Source organism: Macaca nemestrina, chromosome 18 (genome assembly GCF_043159975.1).
Source record: "Macaca nemestrina isolate mMacNem1 chromosome 18, mMacNem.hap1, whole genome shotgun sequence".
Taxonomy (NCBI): Eukaryota; Metazoa; Chordata; class Mammalia; order Primates; family Cercopithecidae; genus Macaca; species Macaca nemestrina.
In genome coordinates, this window is record NC_092142.1 from 25,992,274 (window position 1) to 26,019,313 (window position 27,040).

The following is a 27,040-nucleotide window of genomic DNA, read 5'->3' on the forward strand; positions in this document are numbered from 1 at the left end:
TAGGCACTGCGTCGTGATCAGACGAGCGGTGAGCGATCGATACTCCTATGCTAGCGTCTGACTCCTGGGGGGAGACAGCCGCGTCGTCGGACCAAAAGCAACCAGTAGTCGCCAGCCCAAAGGCGACTCGACACCGTCCCAGCTGAAGAGAGGTTAGTCTGAGCAACTCGAGAGCGGAGTCAGCTCCAGTTCCTCAGAAGTGGAGAGGCCGGGTTCAGAGGCATAGACCGCGCAGGCGTCATGTGAAGCAGCCAAGCCCGGCCTCGCGCGTGCGCCTTGGAAAGCCCGAGGCTTGCTCGAGTCGGCGCATGCGCTCTGAGCCGGCCTGCGCTGCTGGAGCGAGGGAAAGGCTCTGCGCGTGCGTAGTGCTCGTCTTCTGGCAGTGGTTTGGCGCATGCGTGAGGGCAGGCCCTTAAGGCCGGCTGCTGTGCGCTTTCGCGGTTCTAGGCGTCTAGTCGGTATAGCCCTAGTGCGCCTGCGCGGATTGTATGCTCTGGTGTGTGTGTGTCCGCTGGTTTTGGGCAATCAGCCGCTGCCTCTGGGCTGCAAGGCCGGCTGGGAACGATTCAGCCGTCAGGTCCCAGATAAGAGCCGCGAGAAATGTAGCCCCGGGAAAGGCGCTGAGGAGGAAAGGGGGTCTGAGGCCTCGGGGGGCTCAAGGCTAATGCGGGGTACGTGGGACCCTGTAGGGCCTGGGTGTGTGGCTGCCCTAAGGAAAGGTGCTTGTAGCTCGGTAAGACTTAACGATGGGCATCGGTGCGTTTCCCAGCAACGGTAAGAATCGCCGTGCTCGGGAGGACACGGGAGCAAGCCCGGGGTCAGGAGGTGCGCGGGCGTTGGGGCCACACGGATGACCCAAACACAAGACTGTGTGCCCCTTCGTGAGCCAAAGGGATCCTTGTGCCATGAGTAAAGCTCTCTGGAAAATTCCAAACTTCTCTGGGAAGTTTTACAAAGCTCTTGTTTTTGCACAAGTTTTGTGGAATACTGCCATAATAACATTGAAGAGATTAGAGAACTGGTTTGCCTGTTCCAAGAAAGCCCGATGTAGGCTGACCTGTCCTGGAAGCCCCCTTTGAGAGGCTTTCTCATGACCAGCATGGTGCTCGCAGAGTGCCCACCCTGAGACCCTCTGCAAATCACAGTGAGGCTCTCGGAGAGGCCGTTCCACCCAGCCACTGTTATGCCCAGACTGTTTGTTCCCCAAAGGAGACCACCAGAGTCCAGAGTCAAAGCCAAGCGGCAAGGATCTTTACTACAAGTTCGAACTTGGTCCCTCCTTTACACAGTATGCAAGAGGGCCCCGAACAATGCGAGCGTTTGCTTTTTATAGCCCGAAAGTTGTAGGGGAACAAAGAAATTCCTGCGCTTTCAGTAACCTTGAACGGCTGTCTCCTTATCGGAGACTTTCCAGGTGGTGTTTGTACTGGCCCTATAGCTCAGGGAGTTTGAGAGATATATGGTGGTGGGATGGGAGGATGGGATGTGTTTGTGCTAGGCTCAGGGAGTTTTGAGCCCGGGGCTGAGGAATGTGCCCAGCTCCTTTCATTCCCCCCTTCTTTTCAGGTATCTTTAGAGCCAATCTTGGGTCTTATAAGTCTGATTCTGTTTCAGCGTTTACAGGTTGGTATTGGGCTCTGAGGACCATGAGTTGTACGGTGTCAAATCTCTCCCTAATAAATTGTAAAATTCTGTTAACAACACAAGGTCCTACGGTAAGCAGAAATAGTAGACTTAGCAGGGGTCCAAGGAAGGGGGCTAACAGAGAAAACATAGAGGAATTCCACCATTGGTCTGCAGCTGAAGCAAACTGCCGTGTTTTTACTTCAGTGCTTAACTTGCGTAACTGTTGGACCCGGTCCTCTACAAGTCCTGATTCATTTATGTAGAAACAACAGTTTTCTTTTAGAAATATACATGTACCACCTTTTTCTGCAGTGAGTAGGTCTAGGGCCCTCCGGTTTTGCAAGGTTACCTGAGCTAGGGACGTGAGTTGCCGCTGAAGGGAGGCAAGGGACTCAGCCGACTCCTCCATAGCAACGGCAAATTGTTGGTATAACCTGTTACTTTCTATGAGGGTGTGACCTAAGGCTCCCCCCGCCAGTCCGGCCGCAATGAAGGATGCGGTGAGGGAGATTCCTGCAATGAGGGGGAGAAATATGGCTCGTGCAGGTCTTGGTCTAGGGTCTGGGTGAATAACAGCACTAGTCCAGTTACCGGTATACCCTAAGAACTCGCCAGCAGTTAGTAGAGTCAACCGGGGAACTAATGTGACAGGGAGACATAGTAGGTTATTAACAGAAGGACTAGGTAGGTTCTTAGATAAGGTTCCATTACACCAGAAGAATATGCCTGATGGAGCCCTTAAGGTAATATTAGGGGGCGTTGCAGTGATGCTGCAGAGGCTGGAATTGGTTCCTGAGAAACAGTAGGGAAACTTCTCCTGACTAGGGTTTAGGTATAGGGGCACGTTTAGGATAGGAGCATACGAGTGGTTTCGGAGGTTGTTAGCTTGGGCAAAGGTAGAGGGTCCCCATGGCAGAGGGACAGCTGTTAGCGGTGGACGCCCTAGAGTGGCGCACAGGAAGCAGCCAGACAGGCTATGAAGTCCTGTAAGGTTAGCAAGTTCCAGTCCTTCTTGTAATAACTTTAACCAGGAGAAAGGACGTAAGTCTTGTGTTAGTCTGTTTTCCTGTCGTTGGATATTCCCGTGGACCAGGGGCAGTACTTGCACTAGGCCTCGCCACAGATAGAGGTGACTGCTAGGCCATGTGGAGGAGGGGGAGTAGTATACAGCCCCATGTTGAGGTGTGGTCCAGCGGGAGTTCCAGGGGTCTCTAACTATCCATGTATATGGAAAGTCTTTATCCCGTCTACGATAGAAGGGCCATTTAGGGTCTAACTGTTTTCTTTTTCCCCAATAACGGGGCCTGTGGATGTTACAATAGTTATAAGGACAGCCAGCATTTTGGTGCCACCAGTAGTGTTTACAATTGTATTTAGTCTGATCAAACTCAAAGCATATTATTGGTGTCATAGGTTTGGCTATTTGAAAACCGGTAAAATTTAGTAGAATTGGGCTGTTGCACCCTGAGGAAGGGCAATCAGCACTGGCCAATAATTTTCCGGGCTTATGAGGTTGCCCAGGGTGGGTTCGGTTTTCATAAAGCCAGAATCTCCAGACAAAGGGATTATGAGCTGGTTTTGTGATTTCTCCAGCGGCCACTAGGGCGACTAACATTAGGGTTAGACTACCTAACGGCATGTTTGCAGTGAGCTATGTTGTCGGCGCAGGGTGAGTTTTAAGGGGTTGTTTCTAGCTCTGTCCACAGTCCACGTGTCCGGTGCTTCAGCCGCCGCCGTGATTGGTCCCAGAAGATCAGAGGTTGGGTCCACTGGCTTGACGTGGGTGTAGTGGATCCACGATGCGATGCCTTCTACCTTCAGGGCGGTGGGTGTGGTTAGGAGTACCTGGAGTGGTCCTTTCCACCTGGGTTCTAGGGTCTCTTGTCGGTGTCGCTTGACCAGGACCCAGTCTCCCGGCTGGTACGGATGGGGTGTCGGCGGGGGACCGGTCTCATATAGTTCTTTCAGCTTGGGCCAGATTTCTTGATGAATTTTCTGCAAGGCTTGTAGGGAAAACAAGAGTTCAGAGACATTTTCTGTTTCGGACTTGAGCAGATCATCTTTTAGGCCGGGAACTAAGGGTGGGGGTCTGCCATACATAATTTCATAAGGAGTAAGGCCCAGTCTGTAAGGGGTGTTACGGGCCCGGAACAGAGCGTAGGGGAGAAGGACCACCCAATTAGCGCCAGTCTCCATAGTCAATTTAGTTAAGGTCTCTTTTAAGGTCCGATTCATTCTCTCTACCTGTCCTGAACTCTGGGGCCTGTAAGCGCAATGTAGTTTCCAATTTGCCCCAAGGATGGAAGCCAAATCCTGACTTACCTTAGCGACGAAGGCCGGCCCATTATCTGACCCTATCTGGACGGGGAAGCCATACCTGGGGAGGATATCTTCCAGGATTTTCTTTGCTACAACCTGAGCAGTCTCTTTCTTGGTGGGGAATGCTTCAGTCCACCCTGAAAAAGTGTCTACAAAGACAAGTAAGTACCGATACCCGTATTTTCCTGGCTTTATCTCAGTAAAATCTACTTCTCAGTAGATACCGGGCCTGGTTCCCCTGAGCCTTGTTCCCGTTGCAGCCTGGGATTGGGGGTAGGCGTTGTTAAGCTGGCAGACTTTGCAACTTGTCACGATGTTGCTGGCCATCTCGGCTGTATGTCTGAATTTGAGCTTAGAGCGTCTGATCAGGTCTATCATCCGCCGAGCACCCAGGTGGGTGGTTCGGTGGATGTGTTCTAACACTTGTTGTCCTAATTTTTCTGGTAGGATGGTTTGGTCATTAGTATCAGTCCACCACCTATTCTGGATCTGTTTCAGGGGAAGCTTGTCAATCCACTGGAGATCTTGTTCTGAATAATCAGGGAAATATGGCAAGTCCCGGGGGCCCGGGTCAGGGAGCTGGAGTGCAAGGAGTTGGCTGGGAGCCTTCGCCACCTTTCTTGCAGTTTGGTCCGCTAGAAAGTTGCCTTGAGCAGTTGGAGTAGTTAGTTTCTGATGCCCTGGGCAATGCACAATGGCTAACTTTTCTGGCCTCCATAGGGCTGTTAGCAGGGCTAGGATTTCTTGCTTGTTTTTTATTTCTTTTCTTTTAGCCGTCAGTAACCCCCGCTCCCTGTAAATGGCCCCATGTATATGTGCTGTTGCAAAAGCATATCGGCTGTCTGTATATACCGTCAGCTTTTTCCCCGCCCCTAAGGTAAGAGCTTGGGTGAGCGCTATTAATTCGGCCTTCTGGGCCGATGTCCCCGGGGGCAGGGGTTCCGCCCAGATTACCTTAGTCTCTGAAGTCACTGCCGCTCCAGCGTACCTCTGGCCCTGATGCATGAAGCTGCTCCCATCAGTGAACCAGACGAGGTCGGCGTCAGGAAGTGGGCGATCCTGCAGGTCTTCTCGAACTCCGTGCACCTGAGCTAGTATCTTGGTGCAGTCATGGAGTGGGGCGTCCAGGTCCGGGTTGGGCAGTAGCGAGGCAGTCTCTTACCCAGTGGCCAGCCTCCTTGCAGTAGGCACATTGGTCTTTTTTTTTTTTTCAGATTATCATGCCTGGGGGGGGGCCGCCTAGGTTGGGTGTACTCTGGCTGTAGATGTTCTTTCTGTACTACTGCTGCCAGGACCTTGGTCATTTTTTTTAGTGGCCTTAAATTGCCTTTTTTCTGGAGTATCTCTGTTATTATAAACCTGCTGGGCTATCTGAAGGAGGTTTTGAATCCGCTTTTCTTCCAAGTCTTTTAGTTTTTGGAGTTTTTTTTAATATCTGGGGCTGCCTGATTTATGAAAGACATTACAACAGCTGTCTGACTTTCTGGAGCCTCTGGATCTATGGGGGTGTACTGTCTAAAAGTTTCTATTAATTTTTTAAGTAGGTGGCTGGGCTCTCTGTCTTTTCTTGCCGAATAGAATATATTTTAGCCAAATTAGTGGGCTTGCAAGCAGCTGCCCGGAGACCTGCCATTAGAGTCTGGCGATAAAGGTGTAGCCGTCCCCTACCTTCTGCCGTGTTGTAGTCCTACGCCGGCCTGGTCAGAGGAAAGGTCACGTTTATGAGGTCAGGGTTAGCAGTCGGTTGACTGTCGTCCCCCGGGACCAGCTTTCCAGCTTTTACCTGTATTCCCTCTCGCTCCTCCGTGGTAAACAAGATTCGGAGGAGCTGCTGACAATCATCTCAAATGGGCTGGTGGGTGAACATGACACTATCCAGTAAAGCCAGTAAATCTTTGGGGTTGTCTGAAAACCGAGCACTCTGAGCCTTTTAGTTATACAGATCACTGGTGGAGAATGGCCAGTACTGGAGCTTGGGGATTTCTGTGTCATCTGGGGGTTTTATTTCCCGAAGGGGTAAAGCCACCGTGGAGTCAGGCGGCTGGGGGGGGGGGGGGCCTAGTCCGCGAAGTGCGCCCTCGCGTCCGCCCCCCCAGCCTTTTAAAGTTACTTTCCCTTTCAGCGAGCCGGCCTCCCCTCCGCCTGCTCCGTCCCTCTATCTCTCTCTCTAATTTTTCCGTTTCTGTCTAAATTTTTGATTGACATACTTACAGGGTCTTTTCTTTAAGTTTCTATCTCATTCGCGCGCGCTTTCTCTCTCTGTCTCTCTGTCATCCCGTGTCCTTTCTCCTTTATACTTAGTCTCTTTCTCTGACTCTCCACATCTGCCGTTTTCTCCCCTTTCTCTTTCCGATTTCCCTTCTCACTTTCTCCCTTTCCCATCTCTATGGTCTCTCTCTCACTTATTTTTTCTTCTCTCCAGTCTCACTTTCTGTGTCTCTTTTTGTAAAGGAATGTGGGTTAGAATCCCAATAGAGGAAATCTGATCTGACTTATTACTGATAGCTAGCTGGGAGTGCGGCGCCGGAAGCCGGGGAGCCCCGGGACCGGGGCCGGAAGTGTGGCGCCGGAAGCCGGGAGCCCGGGGACCGGGGCCGCGAGCGTGCGCCGGAAGCCGGGAGCCCGGGGACCGGGGCAATTCAGACAGCAGGCGCGCACCCGGGGACCGGGGCAATTCAGACGGCAGGCGCGCACCCGGGGACCGGGGCAATTCAGACGGCAGGCGCGCACCCGGGGACCGGGGCAATTCAGACGGCAGGCGCGCACCCGGGGACCGGGGCAATTCAGACGGCAGGCGCGCACCCGGGGACCGGGGCAATTCAGACGGCAGGCGCGCACCCGGGGACCGGGGCAATTCAGACGGCAGGCGCGCACCCGGGGACCGGGGCAATTCAGACGGCAGGCGCGCACCCGGGGACCGGGGCAATTCAGACGGCAGGCGCGCACCCGGGGACCGGGGCAATTCAGACGGCAGGCGCGCACCCGGGGACCGGGGCAATTCAGACGGCAGGCGCGCACCCGGGGACCGGGGCAATTCAGACTGTTGCCCGGATCGCGAACCCGCTCCGGCAACTCAGATCGCAATTTAAATCAGAAGAGAGCCAGGGGACGTCTCCCACCGGTCTCCACTGGCTGTCCTATAGCGCGTCCGCCAGGACTGTGCCAGCCTCAGTTTCAGACCTCGCGAGTCAGAGATTCAGATTCAGAACAGACACACAGACACAGACAGACAAACGGAGACGAGCCAGCTCACCTATCAGTAGATCGATCCTAGCAGATCCGTTGACCAGGGGTCTGGTGGGCTTGGGGAATCCCGGACGAGCCCCCAGATGTTATGCCCAGACTGTTTGTTCCCCAAAGGAGACCACCAGAGTCCAGAGTCAAAGCCAAGCGGCAAGGATCTTTACTACAAGTTCGAACTTGGTCCCTCCTTTACACAGTATGCAAGAGGGCCCCGAACAATGCGAGCGTTTGCTTTTTATAGCCCGAAAGTTGTAGGGGAACAAAGAAATTCCTGCGCTTTCAGTAACCTTGAACGGCTGTCTCCTTATCGGAGACTTTCCAGGTGGTGTTTGTACTGGCCCTATAGCTCAGGGAGTTTGAGAGATATATGGTGGTGGGATGGGAGGATGGGATGTGTTTGTGCTAGGCTCAGGGAGTTTTGAGCCCGGGGCTGAGGAATGTGCCCAGCTCCTTTCACCACCTTAAAGAATACTCAGGGAGGTGCTTTAGAGGAGTTGATGTTTAAAAATAATTTAAGGCTGGGCGCGGTGGCTCATGCCTGTAATCCCAACCCTTTGGGAGGCCGAGACAGGCCGGTCACTTCAGGTCAGGAGTTCACGAGACCAGCCTAGCCAACATGGCGCAACCCCGTCTCCACTAAAAATACAAAAATTAGCTGAGTGTGGTGGTGCACACCTGTAATCCCAGCTACTCGGGCGGCCGAGGCAGGAGAATTGCTTGAACCTAGGAAGCAGAGGTTGCAGTGAGCCGAGATTGGGGCACTGCATTCCAGCCAGGGTGAGAGGGGACTCCGTCTCAAAAAAAATAAAAATAATTTGAAAGAATCCTGGGATGGCAGGGCAGTGGTTTCCAAGAGGGATATATCCCGTAACCTACCAGGAACCCCCTTTGCTAGTGTGCATAGTGAATTCTGTCTGGATGCTGAATTTATAAAGTCCAGGCCCGAGTCTTCAGACTGTTATATACAGGCTATACGTGGCTCCTTTTTGTTTAATACGGCCAACAAGAATCCTTTTATAAGATTCATCTTAGTCTTGTTTATAAATCCAGGAGAAAAACCACTCTGAGAGGTTAGGACATGACAGCCTATATTCTGACCTTTGCAAGGTCATTTCATACACCAGCAGACAAGACTTTAAGGAGCATTTAGGGGCTGAATCAAGTCCACTCAAAAGCTGTTTTGTGCAACCCACGCTTGATCTTCCCCCGAAAGCCGTTCCAGGTGATGAGGCCAGTTCACAAACCAGGACATAAGACCACTCAAGCTGTTTCTATACCTGATCCCCCAGCCCCCCGCCAAAAAAAAAAAAAAAAAGCCCTCCCTGGGCCGAGCATGCTGGCTCACGCCTGTAATCTGAACTTTGGGAGGCTGAGCCAGGCAGATCACCTGAGGTCAGGAGTTCAAGACCAGCCTGGGCAACATGGTGAAATCCCGTCGCCACTAAAAATAGAAAAATTAGCTGGGTGTGGTGGCAGGCGCCTGTAATCCCAGCTACTCAGGAGGCTGAGGCAGGGGAATCACTTGAACTCGGGAGGCAGAGGTTGCAGTGAGCCGGGATGGCACCATTGCACTCCAGCCTAGGTGACAGAGCAAGACTCTGTCTTAAAAAAAAACAGCCTTCTCCAATCAACAAGAGGTCTTTGAAGGCCAATACCTGTTGAGCTCTGGGAGACTGACTTTTAAAGTGAAGATACGAGGCCACTCAGGCTTTTTCATATGGCTCACATTTGGGTTACGGTAGGTGTCAGTTTGCCTGGAATAACACCAGTTTTTTACTGATGCAGACATAAATATTAATAGCATCTTGGTTTGGATGACCCACGTACACCTGGCCACTAGAAGGCTATCTGTACAACTCCCAATAAACCCTTTTACGTGGAGCTCTTGAAGCCCAGTCTGGCACCACTCTCATAGACTGCTTCACACATCTTTTTTCTTCTTGCAGATAACTGGCAAGTCATACATCTTATTCTCGACTCCCTTCTTTGGAAGCCTGTTTGTTTAGCCTTTTGTGTGTGTGTTCTTTTTTTTTTTGGGAGGGACAGAGTCTTGCTCTGTCACCCAGGCTGGAGTGCAGTGGCTAGATCTCGGCTCACCCCAACCTCTGCCTCCCGGGTTGAAGTAATTCTCCTACCTCAGCCTCCTGAGTAGCTGGGATTACAGGCGTGCACCAGCATGCCGGCTAATTTTTGTATTTTTAGTAGAGATGGGGTTTCACCATGTTGGCCAGGCTGGTCTGGAGCTCCTGACCTCAGATGATCCACCCTCCTTGGCCTCCCAAAGTGCTAGGATGACAGGCGTGAGCCACTGCACCTGGCCTTAATATTTAAGACTTTGTAAACAGCAATTCAATAAGGAGTTCTGGGAAGCCAATCAATAAAGCCAGGCCATAAGGCTACTCTGGCTGGTCCTTTCCTCTAGAAGATTGCTTGATACAACAAGAAGCCTTTTTATCAGACCAGTATGTGGGGAATGTCGGAAAGCTGATGAGCCTGGACCTGAGGCCATTCAGAAAGGCAGTGACCTGAGGCCTGCACCTGACCTTCCCAGGAGGCCCATCTCAAGTGGTTGGTGGTGTGAGGGCTGCTTCTCACAGCCCATGAGGCCAGCGACCCTGGAAGATTGTTTTACACAGCTAACAAGAGAGTGTTTCCCCAGCCAGACCAAGACTCCTTCTGTAACGCCTTTTTGCACGGCTAACAGGAGCCAATGTGTCTGCTCCCTGCAGGGGTAGATGGACACAACAAAGAACACTTTCCTGTCACTATGAAGAAACCAGATCGATTTGTAAAACTAAGACAAAATCTGACTTCACTGGGTCCTCAGACAAGCCCCCATCTATAGAAAGGCCAGTTTTTAAAACAAGTTACAAGGGCCGGGCATGGTGGCTCACACCTGTAATCCCAGCACTTTGGGAGGCTGAGGTGGGCGGGTCACTTGTGGTCAGGAGTTCGAGACCAGCCTGGCCAACATGGCGAAACCCCATCTCTACTAAAAATACAAAAATTAGCCAGGCATGGTGGCAGTCGTGCCTGTGGTCCCAGCTACTCAGAGGCTGAGGCGGGAGAATCACTTGAACCTGGGAGGCGGAGATTGCAGTGAGCTGAGATCGCATCACCGCACTCCAGACTGGGTGACAGAGCAAGACTCCATCTCAAAAAACCGTTTTGGAAAACTGTTTCCTGTACCAGGAGGTGGCTGTTTGATATGGCAACTACATAAAAGGCCAAATTATGAGAGGTTTGGGGAAGTCTATGCAACCAGGCAGCAGACTCATACGGCCAGAATGCCACTTCACCATGCTGCCAACATAAGGCCTTGTAGGAAGCTATAGTTTTATTTTATTTTTTGAAACAGGGTCTCACTCGGTCGCCCAGACGGGAGTGCAGAGGCACAAACACGGTTCACTTGTAGCCTTAAACTCCTGAGCTCAAGCAATCTTCCTGCTTCAGTCTCCAGAGTAGCTGGGGCTACAGGTGTGTGCCACCACAGCCAGCTAACTAAATTTTTTAATTTTTTTTAGAGACAGGTTCTCGAATTCTTGGGCTCAAGCAGTCCTCCTGTTTCAGACTCCCAAGTAGCTGGGATTATAGGTGCCCCGCTGGAGGGTAGTGTATAATATAAATCTTGAGGCCTTTGGGGAGGCCAGCCATCTGAAAAGTCATTTTGAAAACAAACTCATACAGCCATCCTGAACCTCTGTCTCTGGAACACCATTATGTATTGTCAACATAAGTACCTCTGAAGGCCTTTTGATAAGGCCATTCATGGAAGAACTCTGCATTAAAGAATAATAATAAGGCTATTTCATGTGGCCAAGAGGAGATTGTTTTGTACAGCCAACTCGCAGTATTAGGAAGCCATCTTTCCCAGGACGAGGCTGTGTCCATTGGCCTTCAACATGAGGTCTCCAAGGCCAAGTTGCAAAGTAGCAGATAGGCTGCCTTAGGAGGCAGTTTATGAAGACCAAATGTGAGGCCATCCTGGGAGGCCAGGTGACAAAGCAGCACACGGGGCCACTGGGCAAACCTGGCTACAAAGCCACACACGTGAGGCCACCTTGAGAAGCTGGCTTTGTAAGGCTGATAGGCGCCCTGTGAGGGGCCATTTTATAAGGTCACTCTGAAACACCAGTTTATAAAGCCCGTAGTCTGCATTGCAGGGAACAGGTTTATAGCCCATTTGAAACCCTCTGGGAGGCCGTTTTCTAAGGTCGTCAAGAGACACGTTTACAAAGCTGGTGCGTAGAGCCCCAGTGGAAGCCAGTTTTATAGTAAGGCAATAAATGGTCTCCTGGGAGGCCTTTCCACCAGCCTTTATGAGAAGCCAGGATATGAGGCCCCTGAGGTCTTTTGGATGCTCAAGATGAGACTTCTCCATGTTGCTCTATAAGATTTATAGAAGACACACGGGATGAGGCCAGGGATGGGCCCATGTGGTGTCTTGTGCTGGCCTAGTGGATAAGTCCAGGCTGGAAATTGGACTGTGAAACTCTCCAAGAAGGCTGTGAATGAGGCCAGCACAAGCATTTTAGGAGGTTAGAGATAGAACCCACCCTGGCAGGCTGGGGCTCTCTGAGGCCTACCACACCCTGAGCTTGCTAGGAAGAATGTTCATTGTGAACCAAGGACGGAAATGAACTCATTGTGAGCTCAGCCCTGTGGATACAAAGTCCAAAGAGCTCACCCTTGAGGGCAATGAGTGTTCTAGGCAGACACTGCCACTTACTCTGTAGATTTGGACAAATTGCTAAACCTCTGAAATCTCAGTTTATTCATCTGTAAAACTCCCATCGTAGGACTGCAAGGGACATGTTAATATATGTCAAGCATGCAGCATTGACATGGCACACAGGAGAGGGTGCTGAGATCGGCCGGAATTTAAGCCCTGCTTCTGCACAAATGATTGACCGTCGGCCTCGGGGCAAGTCACTTCATTTTTGTTTTTTTTAAATTTGAGACAGGATCTTGCTCTATCACCCAGGCTGGTGTCATGATCTCAGCTTACTGCAACCTTTGCCTCCAGGCTTAAGTGATCCTGCCACCTTCAGCCTCCCGAGTACCTGGGACCACAGGCATGTACCGCCATGCCCAGCAAATTTTTGTATTTTCTGTAGAGACGGGGTCTTGCCATGTTGGCCAGGCTGGTCTTGAACTCCTGAGCTCAAGCGATCCAATTGCCTTGGCCTCCCAAAGTGCTGGGATTACAGGCATGAGCCACCATACCAGCGTCCTTGAATACTTTTCAAAGTCTGGCACTCCCGAGTGCCTGCCATGAGGCAGACGCTGCTTTTAGGCTCTGGGGAAACGTAGAGGAATGAGCTACATTCTTGCCCTGGTGGGGCTGGCAGTGCAGTGGTGGATAGACACACATGTAAGCCTGTGTTTTCATACATCCTGACAAGTGCTGTAAGAGAAGCTCAAGGGCTGCAGGAACACAGCACACTGCTGGAGAATCTTGGTAGGCCTCACATAGGGGTATTTAAGACGGGCCTTCAAGGTTGAGTAGGAGTTTGCCAGGCAGCAGAGGGGTATGGGAGGCCTTGCAGAGAAGGACAATACACGTTCCTTTCTGAACATTTATCCAGTGCTCACTGAGTACCAGGTGTTGCGACAGGCCCTGAAGATACAGCGGTGACCCCAGACAGATGGGGGCCCTCCCCTCCAGAGCTTCTGCCCAGCAGAGAAAACCACTGTTGAAAAATCCTCGCAGATGAGATGCGGGAAACTGCGGGAATGCACAGGGGATCAGGTCTGTCCTGGTGTCTGACACTTGCTTCTCTCCACCTCCCCAGGCACGTGTCTGACTGAGCTGGCAGTGGCCTGATGGCTGGAGACCCCCACTGCCCCGCAGAGCCCCTGGCCAGAGAAGGCACTCTTTGGGAGGCCCTCAGGGCACTCCTGCCGCACACTAAAGAAGATCTGAAGTTGGACCTCGGGGAGAAAGTGGAGAGGAGCATGGTGACGTTGTTGCAGCGAGCCACTGAGTTCTTCTACGAGGGCAGGAGGGACGAGTGTCTGCAGACCAGCGAGGTGATCCTGGACTACTCCTGGGAGAAGCTCAACACGGGCACGTGGCGGGACGTAGACAAAGACTGGCGCCGGGTCTACGCCATCGGCTGCCTCCTGAAAGCCCTGTGTCTGTGCCAGGCACCTGAGGATGCCACCGCTGTGGCCACAGCCCTGCGGGTCTGTGACATGGGCCTGCTGATGGGGACGGCCATCCTGGGGGACATTCTCCTTAAAGTCGCCGCCATCCTCCAGACACACCTCCCTGGAAAGAGGCCTGCCCACGGCTCCACCCCGGAGCAGCCCTGCACAAAGGTATGTGGGGGCGATTGCCGCAAGCACACTAGCCATCCAGCAATTCTGTTCTTCTAGAAATTCCGAGTCATCTCTCCCCCGGGGTGGGGACTCGTGGCCTGCAACCCCTCTGATGGAAAATAGCATCTCCATTGATTCTGAATTTCTGTTTGTTTTTCGAAGTAGGCTCCCGTTCTGTCGCCCAGGCTGGAGTGCAGTAGTGCGATCTCGGCTCACTGCAGCCTCCACTTCTTGGGCTCAAGCAATCCTTCTGCCTCAGCCTTGTTAGTAGCTGGAACTATGGCAGCATGGCAGCACACCCAGCTAATTGTTTTAGTTTTTTATTTATTTTTCATTTTTTGCAGCGATAGGGTCTCATTATGTTTCTCAGGTTAATCTGGAACTCCTGGCCTTAAGCGATCCCCCTGCCGTGGCCCCCCGAAGCACTGAGATTACAGGTGTGAGCCACTGTGCTCAGCCCTCATTGATTTTTGAAATGGAACAGCTCCATTCATTTTCTCAAAAAAAAAAAAAGAAAGCTTTTTCCTTTTTTTTTCCTTTTTCTTTTTTTTTTTGCAAAGGCAGTGCCCTTTCAGCAAAGAGGCAACAGAGAAGCTTCGTGGCTCCTGAGAACAGCTTACAGCGATTGTCTGGGTGAGAGCTGCAGCCAGCGGCGGCCCGTTTCTTTCAGCTTCTTCTTGGTGGGCTTGCTGAAGTCTCACCCAGCGAGGCGATACCTCCGGCTGCTGCTGTCTCTCTGCTCCTGGGTTTGGATGAGATACTGCAACTAGCTGATGTCTGTTTTGGGGATAAATCTCTCCCACCTCTTGGGTCTATGTGCCTGTTCCAAAGAGCACCCCCAGGAACAGAGCACGGTTTACTCTGAAGGCTTCAGGTCCTGGTGCCCACACACAGGCCTCACTTACAACACCCCCAAGCAAGTCACTTAACCTCCTTTGAGCCTCGGTTTCCTTGTCTGTAGAGTGGCCGATAACTGACCCACAGAAAGAAATGACTAAGACTATACTAGACACACAGTAGTGGAATTATGGGATGTTTCTGACATTTTTCTAAATGCTATGTTTTCAGAATTTCTTACAATGCATATTATTATTATTATTGTTGTTATTTTTGAGACGGAGTCTCACTCTGTTGCCCAGGCTGGAGTGCAGTGGCACAATCTCAGCTCACTGCAACCTCCGCCTCCCAGGTTCAAGCGATTCTCCTGTCTCAGTCACCTAAGTAGCTGGGATTATAGGCGCCCACCACCATACCTGACACTTTTTGTATTTTTAATAGAGACAGGGTTTCACCGTGTTGGCTAGGCTTGTCTGGACCTCAGGTGATCCACCCACCTCAGCCTCCTAAAGTGCTGGGATTGCAGGGATGAGCCACAAATTATTTTTATGTAAGAAAAATGCAAGTGATTGACACTAAACACACATGCATGTAACCAAAATAAAAGAAAATCCAATAAAGGGAGAAGAAACATTTTCAACAAATATGTCAGATAATGAATATCTCTATTATGTAAGGAATGGTACAAATCAATAGGGAAAAATTCTTGAGCCCCAGGAGGTAGAAGTCCAGGAACCTGAACAGACTGTTCACAAGAAGGAAATAGATCTGTTAAACAAATGTGCAGGAAAATGTTCAGCCTCACCTCTGGTTAAAAAAATGAGAGAGAGAGATGCAAATAGCAAAACAGCATGTCATCTTTGGCTCTTAAGTTAGCAAACAAGGCTTCATATGATACCCGGTGTTGCCAAGGGCACCATGTGGCCAAGGGCATGGTGTGTGGGTTACTCTTTATTTTGTTTCTTTTTTTTGCCGACAGGGTCTTGCCCAGTCACCCAAGCTGGAATGCAGTGGCACAATCATAGCCCTCTGCAGGCCAGGCGTGGTGGCTCACGCCTATAATCTCAGCACTTTGGGAGGCCGAGGCTGGCAGATCACCTGAGGTCAGGAGTTCGAGACCAGCCTGGCCAACATGGTGAAACTTCATCTCTACTAAAAATACAAAAATTTGCCAGGCGTTCTGGCACACGCCTGTAATCCCAGCTACTCTGGAGGCTGAGGCAGGAGAATTGCTTGAACCCCTGAGCGGAGGTCGTAGTGAGCCGAGATCGTGCCACTGCACTCCAGCCTGGGCAACAGAGCAAGACTTGGTCTCAAAAAAAAAAAAAAAAAACATAGCTCACTGCAGCCTTGACCTCCTAGGCTTAGGTGATTTCTCCCACTTCAGCTTCCTGAATGGCTGGGACTACAGGCGTGCACCACCATGCCCGGCTTTTTAAATTTTTTCTAGAGATAGAGGTTTCTGTGTTGCCCAGGCTGGTTTCAAACTCCCGGGCTCAAGCAGTCCTCCCACCTTGGTCTCCCAAAGTGCTGGGATTACAGGTATGAGCCACTGTGGCTGGCCATTTCCAGCAGGTTCACACCTGTGGACACTGAGGCTCTCAAGCAGCAAGTCACTTACTCAGGTCACCCAGTTGGGAGATGGTTAAGTAAATGATAGTGCAGCCACTCCTAAGAAACTGCAAGGACTGGGTGGCCACGTGGAAACTGCCTTTGATAAATGATTGGAGGGGAGAGGCAGGGCTGCTGCTTCATCGTTGCTGTTACCCCCAGTGGGTCAGAGATATTTTGTGTGTGTGTGTGTGTGTGTGTGTGTGTGTGTGTGTGTGTGTGTTTAAGATGGGAAAAGAACATGCAGGAATGAGAAGACCTTAAGATGTTGAAGTTGGAGATAGTAAGTTTTCCTTTATTGTAGAATTTCTGTGAAAGCAGTTTATAATGAAACAAACATTTTTAATGAAATGGTTAAGAAGAAAACCACCTTGATCTCATGAGGAGCAAATAGTAATAGTATCACTAATAAAAACAAACGTTGTCTATTATTGTTACTGGTACTCTTGACAGCTGAGCTCTCCTACCCCAACACAGGTTCCTGGTGGGATGCCTCAAATGTCGACTTCCTGAGGTGCTTGCTAATTTGTTCTGTTTTGATTTTAAACAGAAAGCAAAGACGGACTATGGTTCGATTCCAGATGTGAACTTAGAAAGAACAGTCCCCCGGCTGCACCGTCCGTCCCTCCAGCATTTCAGGGAGCAGTTTTTGGTTCCAGGGAGGCCCGTGATCCTGAAAGGCGTGGCTGACCACTGGCCGTGCATGCAGAAGTGGAGGTGGGTGGTCACTGAGGGAGGTGAGGTCCCTCTTCCCATTTTAGCGTTCCCCAGGGCTCCCTGAATTCCTCCCCTGACCATCCCCAGAGGAATGCAGCCTCGTAGATGCTTCACTAGCAGCCCTTGACTGATCGCCAAGGGGTTAAAAAAGAATGAAAAGGAAGGTGCTCTGAATTTATACCGCAGGTGATGGGATTCTTACCTTCTACCTTCCTCGCCCTAAGCGGTTTTTTAATGAGTCCCTAAGTGGCAGTCCTAGGATGTGTCTGTTATGCAGTTTTTGCAGGATCCCAGCAATTTCAGCCCATCTCAGGGCCCTGAGGCTAAGCACAGAAATAACCCAAGAGACAGCCCCTCTCTCTCTGAGGGATTCTGTGGTCTCTTGTGTTTGTTTCTAGTCCTTTGTCAGATTCATGATGGAGAGATCAGATCAGGCAGCGGGAGCGTGGCTGTCACGCGGAGGCTCTGCATGAGTTTGGAAATAAGGAGGCATCTCTCCAGGAAGGTAGATGGAGTCGGCCTGTTCTGTGGTTTAGCGGAGCGAATGGTACCCACTGAGACATGTAGAGGACTTCCATTGCAGGAGCTCTCCTCACAGCAAGCCTTCAATGAAGCATTTTACTGTGTACCTGGCACTAGGACAGGTGTTGTCATCACCCCCATTCTGTAAATGGGGATCAAGGACTCAGAGAGGTTCAGTAACCTCCACAGATCCCCTGGCCTGTACCTGATGAGGCCTGGAATCAGTCCCAGGCTAGAGGGCAGAACCCAGGAGACTTCCCTTCAGCACCCGCCGCACTGCCCACTATTTGTTCAAAGGCTTCTCAGCTTAGTGACAAAATGAGCAAAGAAAGAAGTGAGGAGACTGCTGGCAAGCAGGGAACCAGAGCAGCCCAGCCACCCAGACTTACTGGCCCTATCTGCAGAGCTCTGCAGCACTGCGTAGGAGCTGCACAGCCTTGAGCAGGCCCCGCCTCTCCATGCCCGTTTCCTCATCAGTGAAGCTGGGGATGACAGTCCTCGTCTCTGCACATGAGATTTTCCGAGGATGAAAGGGGACCACATGCAAAGCACACTTAGTACTATGCCCAAAAAATATTAGCAGTGATGACGCCAATGTGTGTCTTTCTGCTAGTCTGGAGTATATCCAAGGGATCGCTGGCTGCCGAACCGTCCCGGTGGAAGTTGGTTCGAGGTACACAGACGAAGAATGGTCCCAGACACTCATGACGGTCAACGAGTTCATCAGCAAATACATCGTGAATGAGGTACATCATGGGGACTGCTTTCCCCTAATACTTGGAAGGGAGAGAGCATAGAACATTTAGGCAAATAACCCTCCGTGTGTTGCCGTGGGAGGTTTTGGAGGAGCCAGTCCCTAAGTCTGTGGTCAGAGGGATGACCACAGCGAGGAAGGCAGGCTGCTCGGCCAGCAGACATGAGGGATTCATGTCAGGTCCTTGTTAATGGACAGGGGAGTATAATTCAGTGGGTTCCAAAAGTTGGACAGCTAAGTCAAGAGTATGTGTATTTAAAATTTTAATAGCGGCCAGGCGTGGTGGCTCACCCCTGTAATCCCAGCACTTTGGGAGGCTGAGGCAGGCGGATTGCTTGAGTACAGGAGTTCAAGACCAGCCTGGGAAACACAGTGAAACTCTGTCTCTATAAAAAATATAAAAATCAGCTGGATGTAGTGGTGCGTGCCTGTAATCCCAGCTACTGAAGAGTCTAAGGTGGGCAAATTGCTTGAGCCTGGGAGGCAGAGGTTACAGTGAGTCAAGATCAGGTCACTACATTCCAGCTTGGACAACAGAAGCAGGCCCTGTCAAAATTAGGACAGGACAGGACAGGATAGGACAGCTTATTTTTCCCAAAAGTTAATCACTTATACTTTCACCAGCAATTAACACAAGTGTCCGTTTTCTTACATCTTTGCCTGCACTGTTTGTTGCCATTTTATGAAAATGCTTGCCAATCAGATGGGAGATCAGTGCTTTACAAACTGGGTACCCCAGTGCTGGAGAGGTTCTTTGAAGCTGCCCCAGGGCCTCTAAGTGTTGGAGAGGACCACTCAGGATGGAGTGGAAGGGTGGCGGGGCTGGGGCTGGGCCAGCTGGACAGCAGCAGCAGGAGGGCATCTGTCACGACTAACTGGGCTTTCTGTGTCGCCTCTGGTTTTCCCCGGTGGATTAGCCGAGGGACGTCGGCTACCTTGCTCAGCACCAGCTCTTTGACCAGGTAAGTCTGAGGCCACACTCCTCTGTCCGTCACCTTCTCACCTTCCCCTCTCCTCCCCTCCTGGGCTCAGTGCGGCTGGAGTAGTGGGTGTGAGTAGGAGGGAGGCAGCAGGTGAGGCTGGGAAGTCGACAAGACATGGGTGACAAGGAGCCATTTTCCTAAAGTGACAGGAAACACTGGGGGTCGCCAGTGCTCCGAGGATTGCAGGAGCGCTGTTCAGAGATGAAGGGAGCAGCTGTCGGACCGGGTGGCTGGCTGGGCTGTTGCTGTGGTGCAAGGAGAGGTGATGCTGGCAGGTGGAGCAGTTCAAGATAGGTGTGAACCGCCGGACCCAGGACGTGGGCGGATGTGTGGGTGTGGGAGGGAAGATCAGGGAAGACGCCCAGATTCAGGACCCCAAAACACTAAATAGATGGAGCTGGGGTGCCCAGGAGGGACCTGGCTGTGGTGTCTGCCCGGAGTGCCCAGGGAGGCAGCATTTGGCAAGATTCAAGAATAGGGCCAGGCGCATGGGGTCAGGGCCACAGCCAGGGGTGGGCTGGGGTCGCACCTCTGCAGCCTTTGCAGTGGGGCCCTGGGATGCTGCTCAGCTGCTGTATCTACTGCTGAGGCCAGGGCTGCCTGACTCTATCTTGATGGGGCACCCAAGGACAGTAGGTTCTGTGCCAGGAGCCTTCATGCCGACATTAAAGGAGGCTGGCAGTTTCTCTTCCCCAAGCCTCCCTATTAGGACTTGTGCATGCTGCCTCCTGTCCATGTCACTTGCTCAGTGAGGGAAAGGGGGATTCTAATTGATCGGGTCCCTACTGTGTGATCCTGAGACCCGCCTTTCCCCGGACCCCAGTCATCCTGGGGGCATGGCCTCAGTGTGGGCCGGGGACCCTGGAAGCCACCCCCGACCCCAGTCATCCTGGGGGCATGGCCTCAGTGTGGGCCGGGGACCCTGGAAGCCACACTTTACCTTGGCTCCCTGTCCTGGAGCAGCTGTTTCATACTTTGTAGAACAGGAGGAGGTATATTTAGGAGTAGAAGGTCAAGTTCACAGTGACTTTCAAGATGAACCAGGACTTGAAAGACGTTTCGGGTAACGGAGGGCTGCCTGGGTGTTTACCTTGGGTCCCAGAGCTGAGTGTCCACCATGCTGTGAGAGGACTCTGGAGAAGTCCCAGCAGCCCATGCCCAGGTGTTGTCATGCCGTGTGGCAAGGACAGTGTTCTAGAACCTTCTCTACCTAAAGGATGCTCAGGGGCTCCTACCAAATTCTTGTCCCAGAACCTCTTACTGACTTTTCTCCCAGGGACCCCGTGTTCTAGAAGATTTTGGCCATCAGTTTAAGCCTGCCTCAATTATCAGTCCCATCTCAGGAGTGCTGATTCCCTTGGGGTCTGTGCGTCCTTGGCCAATGATTCCGATGACATGATCTGGTCAGCCAATCACCTTTCAGATATCCTGATGATGTCATCAGGGACCAATCATAGTTTCTGCTCAGATTCCACAGGGCCAGTTCTGGTCAGAAGCAGCAGTGTGGGGTGTTACCTTTGGGAGGAACCCCCAGCAGCCCTGGGAGGGACCTCAGCTTGCGAACTTGTACTTCAGTCCTAAGCAGCAGGCGCGGCTGCCTTTCTGCACAGCTGATTTGAGACAGGCTCTTAAAGGTCTGAATAGCAGTGTCTGGGACCAAGCTCCCTGCGGGGAGAACATTCCAGCTTTTCCCGGTACACACTGGTTTCTGAGCCAGCAGCCTGAAGTTACCGTCACTGCTCCTGAAGGAATGGTAGTGTCCACCAGCAGGTGCCTTCAGGCTGGGGAGCAGTGACTCTAAAAAGACCTGTGTCCCCTGGTAACCCTGTTTTCATGCCTCTCAAGCTTGAAAAATGTCGCCGGGTCCAACCAGGGTCCTGTGAAGAACCCTTGGGATCTTGGTGGCCTGGGGGGTGTAGGCTGGTGGCCTGCTCTGGTGGGTTCAACCCCAGAGGTAACTGAGGTGCCTGCTAAGGGTCTGGACAGGAAGTGGACTTAAAGTGGTGTGTTTTCACTCTGAGACCCTAGCTTTGTCTAAAGGAGGCCAGGGCCGTGTGCAGTGGCTTACACCTGTAGTCCCAGCACTTTGGGAGGCCAAGCAGGACTAGCCTGGACAACATAGCAAGACCCCATCTCTACAAAAATAAAATTAGCCGGGCACAGTGGCATGCTTCTGTGGTCCCAGCAACTCGGGAGGCTGAGGCAGGAGGATCACTTAAACCCTGCAGGTTGAGGCTACAGTGAGCTGTGATGGCACCACTGCACTCCAGACTGGGTGACAGAACAAGACTGTCTTTGAAAAAAAAAAAATTACAATAAATAAAGGATCCCAGGCCACCGCAGCCCTGCCCCACCATGAACATCCGAGATCGCCTGACGTGTGGCATATGACTCTGTCGGAGGCCATGGGGAGCCACCCCACCCTTACTGCATCATATAAAGCTCAGAGCACAGACCCAGGCCCACACCTGTCTTTCTCATCAGGCAGTTTCAATGCCCAGTCTGTTGCTGCCAGGTATGGCAATAGATCCTCTGTGCCCACCCTGGCTTTTAAAACTAGGAAGGCGAGGGCCGGGTGCGGTGGCTCACGCCTGTAATCCCAGCACTTTGGGAGGCCGAGGTGGGTGGATCACTTAAGTCTAGGAGTTTGAGACCAGCCTATGCAACATGGCGAAACCGTCTCTACAAAAGTAAAAAAAAAAAAAAAAAAAATTAGCCAGGCGTGGTGCATGCTTGTAGTCCCAGCTACTAGGGAGGCTGAGGTGGGAGGATTACTTGAGCCCAGGAGGCAGAGGCTGCAGTGAGCTGAGATCACACCACAGCACTCCAGCCTGAGAAACAGCCAGACCCTGTCTCAAACACACACACACACACACACACAATGGATATAGGTGTGTGTCTCTGATTCTTCGTTGGCCTCTGGGCTGTGGTGTCCCCGGCCGGATCCCCACCTCTCATGTCTGCTCTGCCGCCCACAGATCCCGGAGTTGAAGCAGGACATCAGCATCCCCGACTACTGCAGCCTGGGTGATGGGGAGGAGGAGGAGATCACCATCAATGCCTGGTTTGGTCCCCAGGGAACCATCTCCCCCCTACATCAGGATCCCCAGCAGAACTTCCTAGTCCAGGTTGGAGCTGCAACTGGAATAGTGGCCTCCTATCTCCTCCTGGCCCAGGCACCTGGCCGGCCACATTCTCTGCCTTTGAACACCGGGCTCTTAAAAAGAAACAAGAAGCACTGAAGGGGATGAGGACAAAAATAGAAAACAAACCCACAGACCCTGCCAGGCCCGGCAAGGCCTCTCCAGTTGGCTGCTTCCAGAAGCGGCTGTCCTCCTGCGTGGGGCCCTCCCAAGATCCCTCACAGGGGAACCCTCGGGAGAGGGAGCGAGTGCTGGCGTGGCTGCCTGGTGCCTCTGCCCCTCCCCCGCCTGCCACTCATCTGCTCCAGACCAGCTTCTTCCAAGCAGGAGGCAGTAGGGCGGGGGAGGAGTTTTCTCAGTCACTGGGAGGTTTTTTCCTGAGTCCCAGGCAGAGGAGCAGATGGGTTTGCTACAAGGGGAGGCACCTCTGTCTACTGCTGTAAGACCACCTTGGTTTTCACAGGCAAAGAGAGGTTAGTAAAGGAGAACATTCTCCTACCCCGGCAGACCAGTCCAGAGAGGCGGCTCAGGAGTGGGCTAAGAGCCGGGCTTCGGGAGCCAGCCTGCCTGGCGCGGACAGCAGCCCTGCCACACCTCAGCTATGTGAGCTTAGGCAGCTCATTTAATCTCTCTGTGCCTCAGTTTCCTCACCTGCAAAATGGGAGTGAAGATAAACCACCTCAGAGAGGATTAAATCAGTTAACACATGTAAAGCACTTAAGTGGTGCCTGGCACAGACAAGTGCCTAATAATGGTGGGCTCCAAAATGTATTTGGAAGAAAAACATACCTTTAGGCCAAGTTTGGTGGTTCACACCTATAATCCCAGCACTTTGGGAGGCTGAGTCAGGAGGATCACTTGAGGCCAGGAGTTCAAGACCGGCCTGGGTAACGTAGTGAAACCCAATCTCTACCAAAAATAAAAATACAAAAATCAGCTGGGTGTGGTGGGGCACACCTGTAGTCCCAACTACTGGGGAGGCTGGGGCAGGAGGATCTCTGGAGGGAGGAGGTCGAGACTGCAGTGAGCCATGATCGCACCATGGCACTCCAGCCTGGATGACTGAGACCCAGTCTCTAAAAATTAAAACAGTAAGAAAAACATACACGTGGAACTGTAAGCATGTGTGGAAGGGAAGGGCAGGCTGGGACCAGGGAGCAGCAGCATGCGGAAGGGGACAGAGGCCAGGGTGGGCGTGGGGCAGCAGCGGAGTGAGGCCACCAGCTGACGGTCAGGGTCTCTCTTCCCAGGTGATGGGGAGGAAGTACATCCGGCTGTATTCCCCGCAGGAGTCGGGGGCTCTGTACCCTCATGACACGCACCTTCTCCATAACACGAGCCAGGTGGGCACTGGGGGTCTGGGGTGACGTTGCAGGTTCTCCCCACTGCCCCGGAGATGATGACGTCCTTTGCTTTCTTCAGGTCGACGTGGAGAATCCTGACCTCGAGAAGTTCCCCGAGTTTGCCAAGGCCCCATTCCTGTCCTGCATCCTGTCTCCTGGAGAGATCCTGTTCATACCCGTGAAACACTGGCATTACGTGCGGGCTCTGGATTTGAGCTTCTCGGTCAGCTTCTGGTGGTCGTAGCCAGGCTAGGAGCTGAAAGGGCCGGACATGCAGACAGCACTCATCTGTTCACTGTGCCCCACCTGGTGCTGGGTCCTGGAATCAATAGAGATAAGCGGGACTGAACCTGTGTCCTGAAGAGCCTTCACTGCCCAGTGGCAGCCCTGGGGGGCTGAGCTTCAGCACTGGGCGGGCACAGAGCGGGGGCTGCCCAGGAAGGAGCACACTCCAGGCCGGGGGTACATGACAGAGGACGGTGGGGAGAGCCCAGGAGGACCCTGCAGGCAGACAGCCTGCTTGGGGACGCCGGCATCAGAAAGCCTAACGTGTTTGGGAAACGGATGGGTCACACGGGCAGGGGTGAAACGTGGGCTCTGAGGTTGGCTATTCGACCCAGACCCGGCCGCGCTGTGTACCTGCTGCGTGACTTGGCCAGGATCCCCCGCTTCGTTGTGCCCACGTGGAAAAGAGGGCAAGGCCAGTCCTCACTGCAGAGGGCCGAGGAGGCAGTGCCGAGCCCCTGCTGCTGCATGAACCTTAGCCGCTGCCACTGATCCCAATTACTCTGATCCTTCTGCCCTTCCTTCCCTTAACTGGGCCTGCTGGACGCCACAGCCTGAATACTGGAGAGAGCTGGGCATTGCCCAGGTCACAGGAGAGAGTCCATAGGGGCCTGCTCAGGAGCCCAGACCCCTGCTGGGCAGTGGGAGCTTTCTGTCATCCTCGTGGCTAAAGGATAACCTACCTGCTGCAGTGAAGTGCAAAGGTCTTGCTGGATGACTTTGCACCCGCACTCATCCAGGAGCAGGCTCCCAAGTGAAGAAACCACTGAACCATCACCAGCCCCTGGAAGCCTCCCTCTAGCCACCTTCTAGTCACCATCCCCCAGAAGTAATGACTCTCAAACCGGTGGAAGGTTTGAGGCCGGGGGGACACCCAGGCTCCGTGCTTTCTGTAATTGTGTCTTGTTTGTGTGCACGCAGGTTTGTTTTATGTTTTGGCCATTAACACTTTCCCCAGCCCTCTGTTTTTTGTTTTTTAAACTAAATAGAGATGGGATCTTGCTATGTTGCCCAGGCTGGTCTTGAACTCCTGGGCTTAAGCGATCCTCTCACCTTGGCCTACCAAAGTGCTGGGGTTACAGGTATGAGCCACCATGCCAGCCTTGGCTTCTTTCTTCCCCCCTTCCAAGACAGGCCTGGGGAAAAGAGCCCCGGGGGTTCAGCTGCCATCCTGCCAGCACCTTGACCACTGGCTCAGCTGCTTGGCTTTTAGCTAAAAATCAAGCCGCCTCTGGTTGGCCAGGGGGTAGCTACCCTGGGGTAACTAGAAGGGGGATGGGAAGGTGGCCACGGGCAGCTGGGACTCTAGTTCCTGATGCCCTCTGTACCCAGGCCAAGGAATTTGACCTTTATTGGGTAGGTCCTGGGGTTCTCGGCCTTTGAGCAGACACCAGCAGCATCTGCACTCTCGAAAGCTGGCTGTTGGCAGGGAGAGGCCGTAGCACTTACTCATCCTGGGAGTGGCTGTTGAGGGGCCGTGGGTGTGCCAGGGACTGACACACACAACAGCTATCTGGAAGTGGAGTCCACTTGGCTCCGTGGGCAGCTGCTTGCAAGGACATTGTTTATTCCCTGCCATTGTTAATAGTCAATTACCTAATCTTTCATAGGAAGAATTTACACCAGATGTCAACACCCCTGAAAGTAGGGAGGCATAAAACAGGGACGCCCCATGACTAGGTTCACCATTAGTGAGGAGCGGTGGCTCCCGGCCCGCATGTGTAACTCACACCCCTTCCCCAGCGGAAGGACAGGCGGGTTGTGGCCTCAGCTCCCAGTGGCCCAGCCGCTCCATCCGCTCCAGCTGGCAGGCCCCATGGCCCATCTGTAGCGTAGTGTGACAGAAAGCTGGGCGCGGGAGGCCACGTTCATTAACGTATGGTATCCTGGCCAGGAGGCTTCCAGCAAATGTCCCTTGTCAGATGAGGAACGGGAAAAGGGGAAATGGCCCTGCCCTGTGGGTGAGGTTCCAGCGTTCCTACGAATCCCAGTCTGAGGGTGACTTCAGCCCTCTGAGGAAGGTGGACTCTGAAGCCAGCTTGGAACCCAAGCACCGAACAGTTGGTCACAGACCAAGGAGAGGCACGTGCACGAGCCCCTGCCTGAGATGTGGCCACAGCAGTCAGGACACTGATACTGCCATCACAGACACAGGACACAGCTAGCAGGCCTGTCACTGACCAGATGAGGCCCCTGCCCTCATGGTATTTTAACATAATGGCATCAGGCTGGGGTGTGGGGGGGGAAATAAGGACATGGGAATACAAGAAGACAGTGTCACGCCGTGATTAGTGCCATGAAAGCAACAGAACAGGGTGACAGGGTGGAAAATGGCAGCCAGGGATGGACTGGTGGGGCCAGAGTTTTTTGATAGTTGACATTTGAAGAGCAAGAGCTTGACTAGGAATCCAGAATCGGCCATGAGACTTGAGGCCCAGCTCGTGACAGCAGGTACAGCAGCCCTGAGACAGGAAAGCCCCAGTCTGGGGACAGGGGAGGTAGGAGTCAGGGCGGCTGGGGCAGAGAGGGGGGATGGTAGGAAGGGGGATATCAAGGCCATGGGGCCTGGGGGACCAGCAGGGGAAGGCACTGGGGGGCTCAGCCTGGGAGGGACAGGTCTGCAGCCGCTGTGCAGACAAGGGCCTACAAGGGGACCCTGGGAAGCAGGCCAGTCCGTAATTCCTGAGTGATAAGGTCGGGGCACCGGCGGGGGAGCATGGCAGTGAAAGAGAAGGCTGGCGGGGTAATAAAGGCTTTGAATGCCAGGCCAGTGTCTGGAACTCACAAGGGTTTTGGGTGAGTGCCAGTGTGTTGTGGGATGTTCACATCAGTGTCATCATGGAGATGTTGGAGGCAGGAGAGACGAGCAGCAGGGGGGCCGGTGTCCCCAATGGTGAAGTGCCCAGAGGCTTCCGGAGTCCCCAGCCAGGACTGACTCGAGCACAGAGAATGAACGCCCAGAACCACGGGACAACTGGGTCAGTCATGAGCTGCCCTGGCCCCTCCTGAAGGCGGTATTTGCTGGTTGGCTTTTTGCCTCCTGGCGTCCATCTTCCCTTCTTCCAGAACGGCACACTGATTGCACTCTGGAGAATGACCTCTGCCCCAGGGACGCGGTCCTGGAAGGTCTGTACAGTCCTCCCTGGACTGGCACCTTGAGGGCACGTCGGGAGGAGCGTAGACAGGCTGGAGCTGACCCCCTGTGGCAGCAGCACCCACTGTCACAGAATTGTCTTGACATCCATGACCCTTATTCCAAGGTCTGCCATTCTAGACTGGTCTTGCCTTCCTGTCCTTTCTGCAAGCCACCTCATACGTTTCCAAAAAACCCCT

General features: G+C 52.8%; 1 protein-coding gene across 9 annotated transcripts; it reads left to right on the forward strand.

Moving 5' to 3' along the window:
- Nucleotides 1–26,258, forward strand: LOC105463217 (lysine demethylase 8). 9 transcript variants are annotated; one of them, XM_011710174.2, is made up of 8 exons: nucleotides 1–152; nucleotides 12,984–13,512; nucleotides 16,511–16,677; nucleotides 17,813–17,945; nucleotides 18,871–18,915; nucleotides 21,915–22,064; nucleotides 23,330–23,422; nucleotides 23,502–23,666. In XM_011710174.2, the coding sequence occupies exons 2-8, from the start codon at nucleotides 13,015–13,017 to the stop codon at nucleotides 23,664–23,666; spliced, it is 1,251 nt and encodes a 416-aa protein (XP_011708476.1). In that variant the 5' UTR covers nucleotides 1–152; nucleotides 12,984–13,014. The 9 variants fall into 9 exon arrangements, 8 of the variants coding, with proteins under 8 accessions (XP_011708476.1, XP_011708478.1, XP_070940385.1 ...); XM_011710175.3 differs by lacking the exon at nucleotides 1–152 and adding an exon at nucleotides 378–774; XM_071084283.1 differs by lacking the exon at nucleotides 1–152 and adding an exon at nucleotides 378–496.
- The last annotated feature ends 782 nt before the right edge of the window (nucleotides 26,259–27,040 follow it).